Source organism: Diadema antillarum, unplaced genomic scaffold (assembly GCF_040938485.1).
Source record: "Diadema antillarum isolate AM-2024a unplaced genomic scaffold, OU_Dant_1.0 seq00001171_RagTag, whole genome shotgun sequence".
NCBI classification, from domain to species: domain Eukaryota; kingdom Metazoa; phylum Echinodermata; class Echinoidea; order Diadematoida; family Diadematidae; genus Diadema; species Diadema antillarum.
In genome coordinates this window covers 153478-171695 of record NW_027271974.1, presented here as the reverse complement: position 1 = coordinate 171695, position 18218 = coordinate 153478, and the positions used below count along the sequence as shown (strand labels likewise).

At 36.9% G+C, this 18218-nt stretch overlaps 1 protein-coding gene across 1 annotated transcript in view; it reads left to right on the top strand.

Annotated features, from left to right (window-relative positions):
• Positions 1-18218, top strand: part of LOC139744416 (myotubularin-related protein 13-like) — a 163391-nt gene that overhangs the window by 81601 nt on the left and 63572 nt on the right. Inside the window, 1 exon segment of the mRNA XM_071654854.1 lies at positions 11634-11666. Coding sequence (XP_071510955.1) covers positions 11634-11666 — 33 coding nt within the window.

The window sequence follows — 18218 nt, the reverse complement described above, 5'->3', positions numbered from 1 at the left end:
ACTGACAAGCGTAAAACTTCCTGACGTACAAAGTAAGCAAGTAGAGTGGTACATGGTACCAGGAATGAACTTGCTTGGGCGAGCTACTGTACGAGTTCAGTTCGAGTTCAAGTTCGGACGGCCAGCCCGCGCGTCTGCGCGACCCGGCCCGCTTCTTTTCTTCCTCCGTTGTATGGCGCATGGATATGGCCAGAAAAGAAGCTACTACTTAGCTCGCAGTTCACATACACGGCTCCATGCCACACACACAACACACACTACTCGCGCCTTGCTGCTACTCACACAGAATGATTTCGATTTGGTATCACACACGTGTTCTTTGCACAGACAGCCTAGCCGCCTGCTGATGTCTTGGCGGCCCAGCGCCCGCCGCTCGACTCTGTGTGTGTGTGTGTGTGTGTGTGTGTGTGTGTGTGAAATGAAAGGACACGTGCCACCATGCATGCCTGTTGTGTGAAAGAAACCGAGGGGATTTGGGTGAGGCAGAGCTCCTCGAGGAAGTCTGACACACGTGCGTTGTTGTTGTCGATAAAGACGCTTACTAGTACAGTTAGTATACTGGTACGGTGTACGTACTATACTAGATACTACACGGAACCTTTGCGTTGTCCACCAGTGCACCCACCTCGTTGTTGTCTCGGGTTTAATGCGCATAAAAGTGGCAATGTAGAGTTGGTCCTACTACTCATCTACCGTCTCATTGTTATTTGTCTGATAAGAATATTTAGCACTGAAATTAACGTAAAAACTTGACCTACGTGATGGACAAAATCCAGCACTATCATATGCTGTTGATCCCTTTCCAATTCGTAGTTTCAATGCAAAAACAAATACCGACGTCGAACTCGAGTACTGTACCCTCTTTTCAATCAGCTCCCCGCGGTATCGCTCCCTTTTTTTGGATCGACCTCTATTTTTGTATTGACAATGCACACAAACCGAGCTAGCTAGCTGTTTTGACCACCGTGTTGTACGAAGCTTTTAAGAAAATGCATTGACATTACATTAAGTGCCACTAGCTACAAAACAATAAAAACGAACTTACAAGCCAAACTAAACACGTTTCAATTACACATCCGCTCAGTAACGACGCATATATGACTGTGAAATTCACGTGTATTACCTATGGAAAGAGGGGGGCCGATCGTGAGGTACCCTTTCAAGCTTAGACGCGCGAAGAAAATGCATCGCATGCACTAAAATTGCGTTATTTCACTACGGAGATTCAGAATCAAGGTGACGGTCACGACATTCAAAACTGCGGTATTTATGGCATATTTGAGGTAAAAATTAGGCGAATTTGTTTTATACTTTTGGAATAAACAAGCTGCAGATCCTTAGGGTGACGATAGGTGGTACCCTCAATCACACTAGGCGTTCTGCTGTGCGCCAAAAACTAGTGGTCGGTTTCAAAAAGGGTGGTCGATGTGTAGTAGTAGAGTTACCGTACCATGCAAGCAATGATGCAGGCAGTGGAGAGCGCCAGTTTTAAAGGTCCTATTAGGCTGCGTTCACATATAAGAAGTACAAATGTATACTACTAGTATTCGGGTATTCGGGGCTCGTTTTCGAGGGCACGCGAATAGCTTGAATCGAACGATAGGATTTCCTCACACCGGTTCACATATTAAGAGGGCACTATTCGAAAGTACCAAATAGCTGCGAATAGTATAGCAAAGTGGGAATCGAGCTTGTTCGATTTTCTTGCAGCGTATACCGTCTCTCGTTTATGAAATAATGACAATTTTGGTCTGGATTTGCCCTTTAGCAAAAATAAGCATGCAGACTGACATTCTGATGCAGTTTAGAAATTGTTAATAAGATTTGCTGGGATGTGGGATGTAGGAGGAAGAAATCCTCACTGCATGGGATGGTGAGTTGACGGTGCGGGTGACGGTGATGTACTCGGTGCTCGAATAGCGAATACTGTAGCGAATAGCGAATAGCGAATACTTCTATGTGAACGCAGCCTTAGGGACGTCGGGTTCGTTATTCCGAAGGTTCGTTGATCCGAAAATGAAATACAGTAGGGTCCGCAACGAACCTTCCCGGGAATAACGAGCTTTGTTTCATTTTCGGGTTTACGAACCTTCAGAATAACGAACCTTAATTCACTTCGGAATAAGAAACCTTGTTACATTGTAGGATAATTTGAGATTATTGTAGTAATGTAACAATAACAACTAAAGTAAACAGAGGAACGAAGTCCCCAGTACTGGTAAGGGAACAGTATACTAAACAAGATTTGTAGTTCTATCTCAGTATACTTTGGATGAGGTGTGTTTTTCACAATGTGTAACCACAGAAGTTGTGGAAACACTCAAATAATAATTTCAAGGAAATAATTTGCTTTCTTATATTCCCTTACTAGTTTCGGTCCCTTATAAGGTTATTTGAGACCAATTTGTGTCCGGGACCTTCTGTGAAATTGATGGAAAAATTATTTAACAAAAACATTTGAAAACGCAATTTTTCCCTCAAGTTCACAGAAAAGCATGATACTTTCTTCAGCTGGGAAACACAAACTGTATTGTCTCAATAGAACTGTAAAACGCTGGTTATGATTAGTACAAATATGTAAAGAAAACTATGAACCCTCCGTTATGAATAACTAAACAAAATGACAGGTAAAAACTGAAAGAACTGAAATTCGCATTTGATGGCCATGAGGAAACAAAATCAAATCAATGGTCATAAAATAGTTAACATCGGAGTACTTTGGTTGCCTATGTGTTGCCAAAATCTTGTCACCTCCCGAAACGATTAAGTCTATCGTATACTGATTGCGCGCGCATCACAATACACTGGGTTAGTGAAACAGACCAGAAACAGTCAGAATAACACAAACAGTGCTAGAAACGGGAACGCTAAAAAGTGTCATACAACCTAAGGTGTACAATGTTGCTACGGATTCTTGTTAAATTAGTCATATTTTCTTCTCAACAAAATCATCTTGTCGCGAATGCAGAGAGCGTAATTGCGTGCTTCTGCTCGCTATCGTTTACTTCGCGTCTATAAGTACCGATACGAAATGAAATTAAATGAAATTTATTCACCTAACAAACAAACAAACAAACAAACACCGTGAACAAAGTCACAACAATAGATAATTGAAATATAGTTTAGCAAAAAAGAACTGGCAATAGCGTGCAGGCTATATTCGAGGCCAGTTCTTTCAAAATGATAACGTATGATAGGATCACAGAAGAATTGTTATACAATGCAAATATGAATATACAACAGATATACAGAACACCATGAACAGTGAAAATTACAAGAACGGTAAAATCAAAATGTGAAAGGAATATGCAGAGTAAAAAAAGAAGATAAAAGGAGAAAAGTACTATTGTATGGCTAGAGCAATGGTTCAGAAAGTTGCTATACGAATCTTGTTAAATTTTCTTAATGTCCTTTTTCAACGTAATAGTTGAGAACACATGGGTTAGTATACGCTATACAACGCAGGTGACCGATATCGACAGGTCGGCTGCCGTTTTGAATTTCAGGACTTGAATCGTATGAAAGATACCGCACGTTATTCTAAAATAAAAAAACAAACAAACAAGAAATAAGTTTGCTTGTGCAGCTATTATATTATTTTATGGGGATTTTTTTTTCAAAATTACTTCTTTTGATGTTTTTTTCGGAGGGGGTTTTGTTGTTGTTGTCACAGTTTTTGCCTACTTCTGTTCTTTTTCAGTATTTTTGATAATTATAACATTTCAGACCGGAGGAACTGCACTGATTCGTACCACCGGTGTACGTGAATGGGGTTCACGAATGAGTTTGAGGTTATTGATAATTGTATTGTGCGAAGCTGACGACGTAAGCAACAAGCAATACCCAGACAAGTGCCCAATTATTGTCCCTATTTAAATAGTCGGCATTATAGTCAAATTCTACGATGTTATTGGGAGCTGTCTTTGCCTGTGTGTATAGCATCTATTCATATTAATACCGAAGCCTAAATCTGTTATAGTCAAGTTAGTGGTATAAAGACGGCATTTCACGGCGAAGGTTATAGTGTTGCATTAATTTTGTCAATCATGGCTGTGTGATTGTGACTGAGCTATAAGAACTCGGTAGAATTCACGCAGTGAACGTAAAAGCCAACGTATTACTGTCTGATTTAAGGGTTCAGTTATTTTATTTATTTATTTATTTATTTATTTATTTATCTATTATACACTATACGCGTCCTATATTCACCACGGGATGCAAAATGAGTGGCCGCTGGCCGCGTTGTGTATAGGTGACCGCCATAGGGTCTACCCTGGGCCCCGTCTTATAAAGCCTTCAAATCAATCACAAGTCCCCAAATCAATCGCAACTTGCATTGAAGCTCTCAAAAAACTTGCGATTGATTTCTATCACAAGTCTTTATAAGAGAGGCCCTTGGGGTCGTTATACTCATAGAGTTGGATACCAATCCATCCAAGTGGGTCTATACTAGTATATATAATAGCAGCAATTTCGTGCGGGGGATTTTTTTTTTTTTTTTTTTTAGTGGCCGCTATAAGTAGGTGACCACTATCGACAGGTGGCCGCTAAGACAGGTTGTTACTAGATTATGGGCAGAGCGATGGTTCAAATAATATGTTTCTACGGCGGAATCTTATTCAATATCTTTAGGCTTAATGCCTTCTTCTCTAGCTAATTATCTACAATAATAGTTGAGAATATACAGAGAGCGCAAACGCGCGCCATCTGCTCGCTATCGTACTGTACTTCGCGTCTGAGAACCGATATGGGTTAGGTAGTAGTACAACATCGCTGAACATCATGAACAGTGAAAGTTTACACGAATTTTTAAAATGAAAATATGAAAACAACTGTCATATAAAATACAATTGTAATATACTATTGCAATGGTAAATGCGATGGCTGAAAAAAATTCTACGGAATGTTGTTCATTTTCTTTAATGCTTTCTTCTGATAACTTATTACTGTATTCTCAAGCTGATTATCAGTATTGTATAGTCAAAATGCATGCGAGAGCGCAAACGCGCGCATCTGCTCGCTACCGTTACTGCGCGGAAAAAAACACACTGGCCTATTATGGGATAGCAAAACAGAGTCAGAACAACATGAACAGTGAAAGAAACGTGAACGCTAAGAGTGAAATCTAAAAAGAATCAAGTGTCATACAAAACAAGGTGCATGATAATTATATGATCAGAGCGTTGTTGAAAATGTTGCAAGGGATTCTTGTTAAATTACTTCTGTACTTTCTTAACCAAATCATTTTGTCGAGAATGCAGAGAGCGCAAATTGCGTTCATCTGCTCGCTATCGTACTTTCGCGTCCAACCGATATCGGTTAGCATATAGCACAACAGATATTCAGAACACAATGAACAGTGAAAGTTACACGAACGTTAAAATCAAAATGTCAAAACAACTATCATATTATGCAGGTATAGTCAGAGCGATAGCTTAGAAAGTTGCTACGGAATATACTTGTTCAATTTCCTAATGTTCTCTTTTCTATACCTGATTATTATCTTGTCGAGAATGCAGATGAATCAGCTCGCTATCGCGTTTGCACTGCACGTCAGAACGGATGCAGTATGACATTCTGAATACCATGAACAGTGAAATTTACACAAACGATAAAATTAAAATCTGAAAACGACTGTTATACAAAATAATAAAGCTATATATATTAAGAGTGATGGCTCAAACTGTTTCTACGGAATCTTGTTCGATTTCTTTAAAGCTTCTCCTCAATCTTACTATTTTGTCGGAAATGCAAAGAGCGCCATTGCGTGCATCTGCTCGCTGTCGTAGAACCGTTATGGGTCACTATAGTATACAATGTGTAGTACGGTTACAGTTCGTTATTCCGGAAGGTTCGTTTTTCCGAAAGTTCGTTAATCCGATAATGAAATAAGGTTTGCTATTCCGTATAGGTTCATTCATCTGAAAATGAAATAAGATTCGTTATTTCGAAATTTTGTTTATCCGAAAATAAAATAAGGCTCGTTATTCCGAAGGTTCGTTATGGACTCTATTTAATTTTCGGATTAACGAACCTTCGGAATAACGAACATATGGAATAAAGCCACAAATATTCGGATTAACGAACCCTTTTTCATTTCTAGGCATAGGGACTTTGTGTGTTTCGGATTGACTAACTTTTGGAATAACGATCCTTCGGAATATGAAGGAACAACATCCGGTTAGTACAACAGAATCGGATGTTCAGAACACCATGGACAATGAAAGTATAAACACGAACGTTAAAATGAAAATCTGACTTCGAGTGTCATAATCAAATAGTTTAAAAAAAAAACACTATTACATGGTCAGAGCGATGGTTTAAAATACCTTTTTTCTACGAAATCTTGTTCAATATCGTTACAGGCTTAATGTCTCCTCTAGCTGATAGTCCTAGTCGAGAATACAGACTCTAGAGCGCAAACGCGCGCCATCTGCTCGCTATCGTATTTATTGCTTCGCGTCTGAGAACCGATATGGGTTAGTAAACAACATCATGCAGAACATCATGACCAATGAAAGCTACATCAAAATCGCAATATGAAAAACAATTGTCATACAGAATAATATACTATTGTAATGGTAAATACGATAGCTCAAAATGTTTCTACAGAATGTGGGTCATTTTTTATGCTTTATTCTGATAGCTTTTTGTGTCTGCTTTTCAAGCTGATTATCTACTGGAAGTCAAAAATGCAGAGAGCGCAAATGCGCGCATCTTCTCGCTACCGTATAATGCGCGAAAAAAAAGAACACAACATGGCTAAGTGAAACAGACATTCAAAATAACATGAACAGTGAAAGAAACATGAACGCTTGAAGTAAATCGGAAAACACGTGTCACAAAAAATAGTGTAAGGTGTACAATCATGGTCAGAGCAATTTTTGAAAATGTTGCTACGGATTCTCTTTAATTTTTAATACTCTCTTCTCAACCTGATAATTTTGTCGGCCACTGAATGCAGAGAGCGCACTTGCGCGCATCTTCTCGCTGCCGTACTGTGCTATTAACAAAAACAAAACAAACAAAACAAAACAAAACACACACACACACACACACATAGGCCTTTGGGTTAGTAAAACAGCCTACTGGTAGTCAGAACATGAGCAGTGAAAGAAACGTTAACGCTATATAGAAGTCAAATCTAAAAAAAAGAATTACGTGTCATAAAATAAGGTGTATAATATTCAATAATGATCAGGGGTCCGCTTCATAAAACTTGTTATCAGTGACATCTGCCACATTTCTATGACAAAATTGCTCTCAGCCAATCAGATGCAAGGATTTCAGTAGCTTGTCACATCTATGACAACTTGTCACTGATGACAAGTTTTATGAAACGGAGCCCAGATTGTTGTTAAAAATGTTGCAACGGATTCTTGTTCAATTACCTTAGTACTTTCTTCTAAACCTAATTATTTTGTCGAGAAATCAGAGAGCGCATTTGCGTGCTTCTGCTCGCTATCGTACTTTGCACAGTGAAAAATACAAGAACTTTAGAATTAAAATCTGAAAACAAGTGTCAGAGTGAAAATGTAGGCCCGACTATCATCGGTTGGGATATAGCCCGATCGGGTTACCAAAATCATTGATTAAGTTTTTGGCGGCCCGAAAGTAAAATCTGGTGGCCCGAAAAAAAAAAAAAAAATCACGAAAACATAAGAAAAACTAAATCGGTCCTATACTTAACATAATATATACGCTGTAGAAAATAAGTATCCTGAATTGATACAGGTACCCACGTCTAACCGTTCAATCGTATACCGTTTATTCTGATTTCTAAGATTTAGCAAATAGGCTTATAGATTATTATAAAAGTTGATGCCTTACGATCAAAACTTGCTTTGAAATGAGAAATTGATGGGAACATACTGTGCAGACATTGGTAAACATCCGGCATTTAAATTTTGTTTTAGCATTGTATAAAGAGCCGAAAGTTATTCATTTCTGATTGTAAAAGCAATCATCCAACATTTTCTACTATTTTAGCACCTTTACGGAGCCGAATGTTGCCGTTATTCATTTCCGAACGTGAAAGCAAACATCCTCTATTTATTTTAGCATCTATAACTGAGCTGAGTGATATCGCTATTTACTAAAAGCAAACATCCGGCATTTATTTTATCATCGTTCCATACGGAGTATAGTTAGTCATTTCCGAACGTCAAAGGAATCATTCGACATCTTATCTTATTTTAGCATCTTCCGGAGCCGAATGTTATTGCTATTCACTTTGATACATAAAAGCAAACATCCGGCATTCACTTTATCATCGTATATACGGAGTTGAAGTTATTCATTTCCGAACGTCAAAGGGGCATTCGACATATTTTATTTTATTTCATTTTATTTTAGCATCCTCCGAAGCTTAATGTTATTACTATTTATACTTTCGAACATAAAAGCAAACATCCGGCATTTCATCGTACGGAGTTAAATATTATCGTTATTCATTTCCGAACGTCAAACGGACCCACTCGACATTTCGTTATAGCATCTTTGGGAGCTAATGTTATTGCTATTTACTTCGAACTATTATATCATCAAAAGCCAACATCAGACATTTATTTTGTTATCGTACGGAGTTGAATAGTATTGCTATTCATTTCCGAACGTCAAAGGGATCGTTCAAAATTTATTTTAGCATCTTCCAGAGCTGAACGATATTGCTCTTTACTTTCGAAAGTAGAAGGAAACATCGGCATTTATTTGATCATCGTACGGAGTTGAATATTTTTGTTATTTATTTCCGAATGTCAAAAACAAAAATTCGACATTAGTAATATACGAAGCTGAATGTTACTGCTATTTACGTTCGACCATAAAAACAAACATCAGATATAAATCTATTTTATCATCATACGGAGTTTGAATATTATTGTTATTTCCGAACGTCAAAACAAACATCAAACATTGATTTTACCATCTAAAGCAGCTGATTGTTACTGTTATTCATTTCGAAATTTTAAAGCAAACATCTGACAGTTATCTCAGCATCGTATGGAGCAGAATATTACTACTATTCACTTCCGAATGCAAAAACAATCATCTGACAAGTATTTTGGAATCTTCCAAAGCCGAATGTTATTGCTATACTTTCGAACATATCATCAAACATCCGGCATTTATTTGATCATCGTACGGAGTTGAATATTTTTGTTATTTATTTCCGAATGCCCAAAACAAAAATTCGACATTCATACGGGGCTGAATGTTATTGCTATTTACGTTCGGCCATAAAAGCAAACATCAGACATTATCATCATACGGAGTTTGAATATTATTGTTATTCATTTCCGAACGTCAAAGCAAATATCAAACATAAAGCAGCTGAATGTTACCGTTATTCATTTCGAAATTTTAAAGCAAACATCTGACAGTTATTTTAACATCGTATGGAGCAGAATATTACTGCTATTCACTTCCGAACGTAAAAGCAATCATCTGACATGTATTTTGGCATCTTCCGAAGCCGAATGTTATTGCTATTAACTTTCGAAAGTAAAAGCAAACATCCGGCATTTATTTTATCATCTTACGGAGTTGAATATTATCTTTAATCATTTCCGAACGTCAAAGCAAACATTGACATTTATATCAGCATCTTCCGGAGCCGAATGTTATCCTTATTCATTTCCGAACGCAAAATCAAATATCTGACTTTAATTTTAGCACCGTACGGAGTTGAATCTTATCATTATTCGATTTCAAAAGTATAAGCAAACATCCGACATTAATTTTATTTTATTATCATACGGCCGGAATCGAATATTACCGTTATTCATTTCCAAAATTAAAAGGAAACATCTGACATTTATTTTAGGTTCTGACGGAGCCGATTGTTACAGCTGTTCACTTCCAAAAGTAAAGGCAAACATCCGACTATTCTGGGGGAAAATCTTCATTTCCAAAATTTTGGTGGCCCGATGTGCGTTTTTAGCCACCGTTAGTGTCGAGCGCTGCATGGTTATGGTAAGAGCGATGGTTCGAAATGTTGCTACCGAATCTATTATTGTTGCATTTCTGACACGCTTTCTTGTCAATATTACTAGTATTATGATTATCTTGTCGATTTTGCAAAGAGCGTAATTGTGTGTGTGCATCTGCTCGCAATCGTACTGCGAGTGCAAGAACGAAGAAAGTACAATTAACAGACACTGAGAATAACAGCGGTAAAAGTCACACGAACTTTAAAACAACAAGTGAGTACTCTCGCGCCGACTTTAATGCGAGAAAAGGAAGAGGATTTGACCTTCCTTTTTGGTGACAGAAATAATATGAGGTGTAAATTGGCCACCATCAGTTAGCAAAAGTAAAATACAAATCCGAAAGAAAAATGGAAAAGAAGGGGCCAATTGAACGCAACACACACACACACACACACACACACACACACAAATAAAAGCATTCGTGTACTGAAACGCAAGATTATAGAATGACAGTGGACGGACGAATACACGTGTTCGTACACGTACGGAACAAGGGAACAATGTACTACTACTCGCGAGTACGCCAACAGCTGGCGCTCTTACGATTTGTGGCTATGCGATGAAACGCCGTGTTCAAATTTGTAAACAAGGATGAGCGCGCGCGCAAGTGATCGCCACGCACTGAGCGTAATCGAGCGCATATGAGCGCGCTCATCCTGTGATGTTGATCGCAGGCGGAACTGTAGATGGGAAGATAGGAAAGAAGAAGGACAGAGTGGAAAGTAGATTGGATAATTGATGGAGAGTTTAGATATGTGGGCACATAGGTAGCAATGAAAAAAAGATTCAGTTGAAAAGAATATCAAGAGGCAGCTATATAGATAGATACATTTGTATATCGATAGATAGATAGATAGACTTGTAGATAGATAGATAGATAGAGAGATAGATAGATAGATCAATAGATAGATACAAGTAAAGATAGATGTATAGATAGATATAGAAAGATGGATTGATAGATGCAGGTAGAGAGACTTATAGACAGGTAAATAGAAACATACATTTATGATCTAATGTAGAAAGATAGATATATTGACAGACAGGCAGACAGATAGATAAGCAGATAGGGAGAAATAAGAGATAGATACATGTAGGAAGATGCAACGTTGATAGGTAGCTAAATACAATGTAATGGGTAGGTAGACGATAGATTAATTGTCGGTATGGCTGGATGGAGAAGGACAATATTCGAAAAGAGAGAAAGAGAGACGAACAGAGTGTAAAAATAAAGAAAATAAAATAAGAGATATTAATGTCTTCATGAAAATAGATGAAATGTAGATGATAGATTGTCAATAGTAGTGATGCAGGTGAAAAAACAACAACAAACAAAGTGAGTGAAGACAGTGAGAGTTCTACAAAAAAACAAAAACAAAAAAAGATTAAGATTTTCATGCCAAAAAGAACAAAAGCTAAAAGCAACAAATCTTAAAGAGCTTACATAGTCTATAGAGATGTGATGAATGCATGCAGGTTAAAAAAAAGAAAAAAAGAAAGAAGAGAAGTGGCTTGATAGAATGAAAAGGAGAGGGAAGGAGCTACAAGCTGCAGAAAGACAGAAGACCACCGAGGAATCTTCCGAGAGGAATTCTGCCACATTCCGACTCATTTTCTCTCGTATCATTTCGTCTGTTTGTTTGGCAGGAGAATCCATCCATTTTGTCTAAGTCGACAGAGGTAAACCTTTGCTCCGCTGCAACATAGTTTCTCCAAATTCTTTTATGATTTCATTTTCATTTTCCATTTAATCAATTTTCTTTGTTTATTACGCTACAGCACTTTGCTTGATCTTGCATTGACATTTCTAACTCCCATCACCTAATACTGCTCTATTCACCATCCCATTTACTAGTAGTTTTACGTAGCTGTGATGTCATCAAATATTTTTTTTGTCTTTAGCGCTTACATTACATACAGTTGTCGAGACTAATGAGCTATGGGGGCTGTTTAATAAGTGCTGTTTGTCGGTGGCGACTCTCCACAAGGATGCGACGTGTTTGAGTCATTTGTATTGCGGTATATTATCGAGTTGGCCAAATAGTAACATACAAGAGTTTGACTGAGAGCGAGAGTGCTCTCTCAGGGAAAAATATGCGGGGATCGGTTTGCAGTGAGAAGTGACTGTCTGAAATGAGATCCATTTCCTGAGATGTGTTTGGTCAGGAAATACTTGAGTAATTTGGGAGGTGATCAAGAGAAAACGAAAAGTGCAGGAACTTGCATTGCTGTGAAAATGTTTTCTGTAGCAAGCAGGGAATGTAGAGTCAATGTCTGAGAGCAGAAAAGTGACTTTTCCTGTTATGGTTTCACTGAATGAGGAAGTTTATTTTTGTGAGTCATCTCATAGATGCTCTTTAGAAAAACTTTAAATATTTGTTTCAATTCTGCGTATTGTACACAATGAATATTTCTTGCAATCGAGAAAGTCTGACACATGAGGAAATCCTCAGGATACAATTTGTGACTGTGCACCTCAAAACGACCATAAAGTCGCACACACTGATTTTGCGTGAGGACTGAAAATAAGTGAAATGGGTCAACCTAGCCAAACTTGACTTTTTCATATTTTCTGAAAGAGCGGGTCTTCTTTTACATTATGCTAAAATTTGGTATCATAAAACGGGCAGGAAAGTGTGTTTTTTTAGCAGTTTATCTCGAACATTTTTGGTAGAATAGTGTGATTAGGTGTGTCTTTAGAATCCCTTTTTCATTTCTGAAAAACCTTGTCCACACTCTTCACTTTCAACTCTAATAACTTTTGAAAGGATAGAGCTACTGCTTTGAAAGTTGGCATTAATTATGGACAGAATGTGTTAATGAGGCATGCTTAATTTCAGTTTAATCTGATAATCCCTTCATTGTTGTTACTCTGGTGGTTTACTTCCTGTCTTTTGTCCCATTCATTGCACAGCCAGTACGGCTTGGTAAAGATTAAGCGCTTGAATAGACACTGTACTTCAGAGCCTCTTTTCTCAGTTCACACTTTTCCTGAGTTTGTGCTTTCTTTCCAATATTTAGGTATGTTAGGAGAGTCCATTTGATTTGAGTTATACATCATTTTAAAGCTTAAAGTCTGCTCTTTCAGAATATGGTCTTAATTAAAAATTGATGTCTGGCGACTTTTTGTTTGTTTTGAGGTGCAGTGTCACATATGTCAAATATGTAGGGCTCAACTTTACCTGCAGGCTGGTGGCCCGGGACCACTACAAACTGATATCGGGCCACCAAATTTCCAACAATGCTATATTTTGGTGGCCCAATTGGGCAATTGAGATTAAAATGGATGAATATGTTTTTGTTTATTTTGGGCTACTACATTTCTTTTTCGGGCCACCAAAATATCAGATTTCAAGATTTTAGTGGCCTGTATGGGCCACTAGAGAAACATAATAATGATAATAATAATTGACCATGCTTATATAGCACTTAACACAAAGTGATAATGTCCCTGTGCATTCAAAAAATAAAAAATGAAAAGATTATACAAAACATACAATTCCACTTACAGTGATGGTACTGAGCTTCATGTTTGCTTACACTGTAAACAAATGTGTTTTCAAGGCAGACTTGAATCTATTTATATCAGTAATTTGTCTTAATTTCTGAGGTAAATTATTCCATAAGGTAGGGGCATTAAAAACAAATGTTCATGTTGAGCCCTGATATAATTTGTTTTTGCATATTACAATCCAGAACTGTCATGAAAGCGATAATTTGAAATGAGTGGTGTGGCATGGCTCTCTTGAAGTGCATACAATCAGGGTGTGGCAGATTATTGACAGATGAGGCACTTTTGATGTGAAAAAGCTTGCATTGATACACTTACAAAGAAAAAGAAAATGATGCAAATGAGATCACATGCTACCGATGTGCAATTTTGATTGGCTGCTGACGGCAACCTGCGATATTGTCTGTTTGTGTGTGACACTTATATCTTTCCTAGATGTATATTGTACCCATTTTTCCACTGCAACAAGGCCGCAGAAAAACAGAAATTCAAGACCAAAGTTGAATGTGAAAAATCCAAGGCGAATGCCCATTGTGAAACTGATTGACAAATTGCCTTAAATGAATTCATGAATTTGAAATGCCCTTTGTTTTGAAAAGAGAAATATTATACTATTTTTACAGGATTTGATTGGGGGGGGGGGGGGGTCTTCTACCGACAGAATTAGTCACACTTTGTACACGGCATGCTCCCTTCTATGTTTTAGTTTTGATTCTCAGTGGCCTCAGCTTGTCATCAGTCAAGGTCTATTCTGAATACAATTCGATGCTTTGACAAGATACGGTACATGAAAGCCTTCATCATGTGTCCATCAGTTTCTTAACCCATTGAGGACGAGTCCCGAGTATAAACCAAAACCAAACCGTCCTCAACGGGTTAAGGCTCATAGAAATATCTTGTACCCTTACTAGTAATAGTACTAGTAGTAGTAGTAGTACTTGAAGGAGTAATAATAATACTAATTATAGTGATGGTGATAATGATAAAAGTAAATTCATATTTTACAGATTCTTTATGAATATACTCATCTGTGATTAACATTTTAGTGGAAATAAAGGAGAAAGGAGCAAATTGTAACAAATATTAATTCAGACTAATTAATCTAAGTAATTGATCTGATAAACTGAGGTATGTGTATGAACGGTTAAATGCGTTATATTCTTTATTCCATTGATGTGAGTTCAGTGTTGTATAAACTGGAGTGCAATGTAATGAGTTGTTTTCATAGGTTGTGGCATCTATTTCGTAGCTTCAACAAGATATGTACCTTTAAATCACTATCTTGTATGTTTCATTTGGCAAGAAAATGCTATTGTTGTTGGCTGTGATTCTAGGTAATTCAACTTTGACTTTCAATCTCCTCTAATGAAGACCTTTAATGCTTTAGACAAACTAGACTATACGAAAAAGACTGATTAGTCCAGTGGCCTGTCTAACAAGTTAGTTTCTAGTACACTAAGTTTTAGTATACTTTTAACCGTGCTGACATAACATTGTATAGCCCTTACATGATTCATGAGGGTGCTTGTAAACTAGTTGCCAACGTACAGTGTATAAACGTCTCAAGCACGCTTAACATGCCGGCAAGCTGCTGCGTTGTTCATAGTGAGACTTGAGATGTAATATCATTTTGGTTTGTACTTAATACTCATGGAGCTGCAAATGATACATTGTATCAAGTTATTGACAAGTGTAACTCCTGTGGGTAAAATTGAATGTTGTAATCTTGGAGTACTCATACATGCAATAACACTACAAATAGCTGCTCTTACTTAACATCATGTACATCTTATTAATAACCATTGTAAGTGGCACAAATTACACTGCATACATGCAGTAAAATGCTCAGTTATGTTTGATAACTTTTATTTTTGATTTATCATTTTCCTTTCTGTTTCTTGTACATACAGCATTACATATCAAATAATAGTAACATAGGCCCTATAGACCCAGTCATCCTTTTTGAAGATTTTGCGCAAGTTTGTTTTTTGTTTCTTCTATTGTGGTTTGCGTTAGTTATTGATTTTAAATGTTGATCTAACACTGAAGCGCAGGTTTTAATATCAGCGCATGCATATCAAAGTTGGTTAATTTTGCATTGGTCTGTAATGCTTAATTTTTTTTTAATGGAAATGATATTATTTTAACTATTTTAACATTATTTTCTTATTCATACCAAGTGTATAAACATGTTTAATGCATCTATGGACAAATGCAGTAGAGAATAATATTCCACTATTGATCAGGGGGGCATTTCATTAAGGAACTTGTCGGATAAAATGTCCGACAAGTCAGTTATACCCGACAAGTTCAGAGAAATCAGCCAATCAGACTAAAGAATTTCTCAAAACTTGTCGGATAAAAGAGACTTGTCAGATATTTTATCCGACAAGTTTCTTCTTGAAATGGTCCCCTGAGCAAATCTAACATAATATCAGATGTTAAGTAATCCACACAGATGATTTTTGAAGATATGATTCAAACAGTTTACTAACAAGAGGTTATGATATTTATTTACATATTTATGATAATATGCCACCATGAAGATCCTTTAACAAGCAACTATCAACTACAATCAAGGTCTCCAGATATTAAAAGTTGCTTTGCTTTGTTTTGCAGACTGATTGATCGATATGCGAGCACTAGCTTATTATATATATACAATGTATGTGTTTATATAGAGAGCACATAGTACTAATCAACTGGGAATTTTGTGGTAGAATTTCTCTGATACTATTTCTGGCATGTCCTGCAAAAATAATGCCAGCACAGGTAAGAAGTTGTGCAAAATATGACAGGTTGTAATAGTTTTGTTCCTACTATATTTTTGAATCGAAAGACATAGCAAACAAAGAAACTCAGAAAACCAGACAAATGAGCATGCAAGTCTGTAGCACCCTGCATTGAGGATTAAATGGTGCCAGTTTTAAACTCTACCCCTAATTATTAAGCCTCCAAGGACATGAAAAGAAAAATATAGATTTGTTTGTGTTCGTTTTGCAGCCGAGATTGTTGTTTATTTGAAGTGAAAATCTTTAATTTCTTGACAACAACAAAAATCTCCACTGTCATGCTGTTACAGTACTCAGCGTTTTATGTGCTGATGCGCACAATCGTAAATGGATGCATTGATGCTATGTGCTGTGTTGATTTGTTTGGGCATGTGGTAAATATTTTCATCGAACTTGGAAGCTTAAAAACACACCAACGGATTGACATATACTTCGCTTGTTGTTTTTCCTATTTTATGTCTCATATGTACAACATATATTTCTGTCAGTCAGTTGCGATATATTTCTCTCTTTCAAATTTCCACATATACATAGTGTACACTATGAAAAAAATGACATTGGTGAAGGGAGTCTCATTTTGCAACATGCCCATTATCGCATAGCTCATTTACTATCATGACTTTTCTTTACCTTCATAATGTATTATTTTATCTCATGAAATTAACAGCTCATGTGGAAGATTACATGTTGCATCCACAGTGAAAAATCCAAACAAAAAAACAGCTGGCTCTTTCATACAAACTTCATTTGAACAGGGTGTAGAACGAAATGTGTTAAAATCCATTACCATAGTGTTTGTGGTTCATTGGTGCTATGTTTTCTAACTGAAGGACCCTGGTAAAATGATTGGGTCTGTTCACACTCAGTGCACAGTGGATCTGATGCTGTTCATGAAAGCCGACCCATTCACACTCACTTGTCACTATATTTTCGGTGTAGCCCTTCACAAAACATCCATACATGTATATGCATTTTGACTGCATTGTCTTCGAAAGATAAAGTTTCCACTGCAACGAGAAATGATTTTGTACTTTTCCTCTGTTGATGATGATAATGATGATAATCATAACAATATTGGTGATGATAATGATAAAGAAACTGATGATATATTAATATTGAAAAATTATCATTATGATAATTAAGAAGAGTGTGGTTTGGTGAGGGCATTGTGTCACTAAATAAAAAAGTAGTACAATGTACTTGCAAGGTTGCTATCAATTATATCTTTGTGGTGTAGTGGGCATTAGAGAAACCTGTTAACAAATTTATTGGTATCCCACTGAGAAATAATGCATAGGGCCCTGTAGATATAGTGAGCAGAGTCGTGTACAGCCATGTACATGGCCAAGAAATTTTAATCATCCAAATGACACACAACTTTTCATACATGTAGATGGCTATTGACAGTGTTAGCTTTCTTGTACATAGTGCAATGCACTCTTACTTTGCTTTAAAAGTACTTCAAATGCCATAGGCTGATTAGCTGTATCAAGTCTCTGTGCTGTACGTACCTGTACACTGTACATGCCCCCTTTGTCGATTCTCGACTTTAAAGGGATGGTACAGTATTGGTGGAGATGAAAATCGGGCTTTTAAATTTTTGCGAGATACCAAGAAAACACTTATGATATAGTACAGAGCATACCATTTTAAGAGGAAATCAAAGTTTATTTGATGAAAATTGGGTTTGGAATGACTGAAACATCCAAAACAAAGTAAAACAAAGCGATCGTAATAAAGTGTGGGTCCCACACTTTATTGTAATTGTTCTTTTTTGGATATCTCAGCCATTTCAAAACCAATTTTCATCAAATAAACGTTGAATTCCTCATAGAATTACGTGCTCTTTCATATTTCATAAGAGGTTTCTCATTATCTCACCAAAAAAATGTTAGAAACCTGAAATTAGGTCTCAACCAAAACTATACG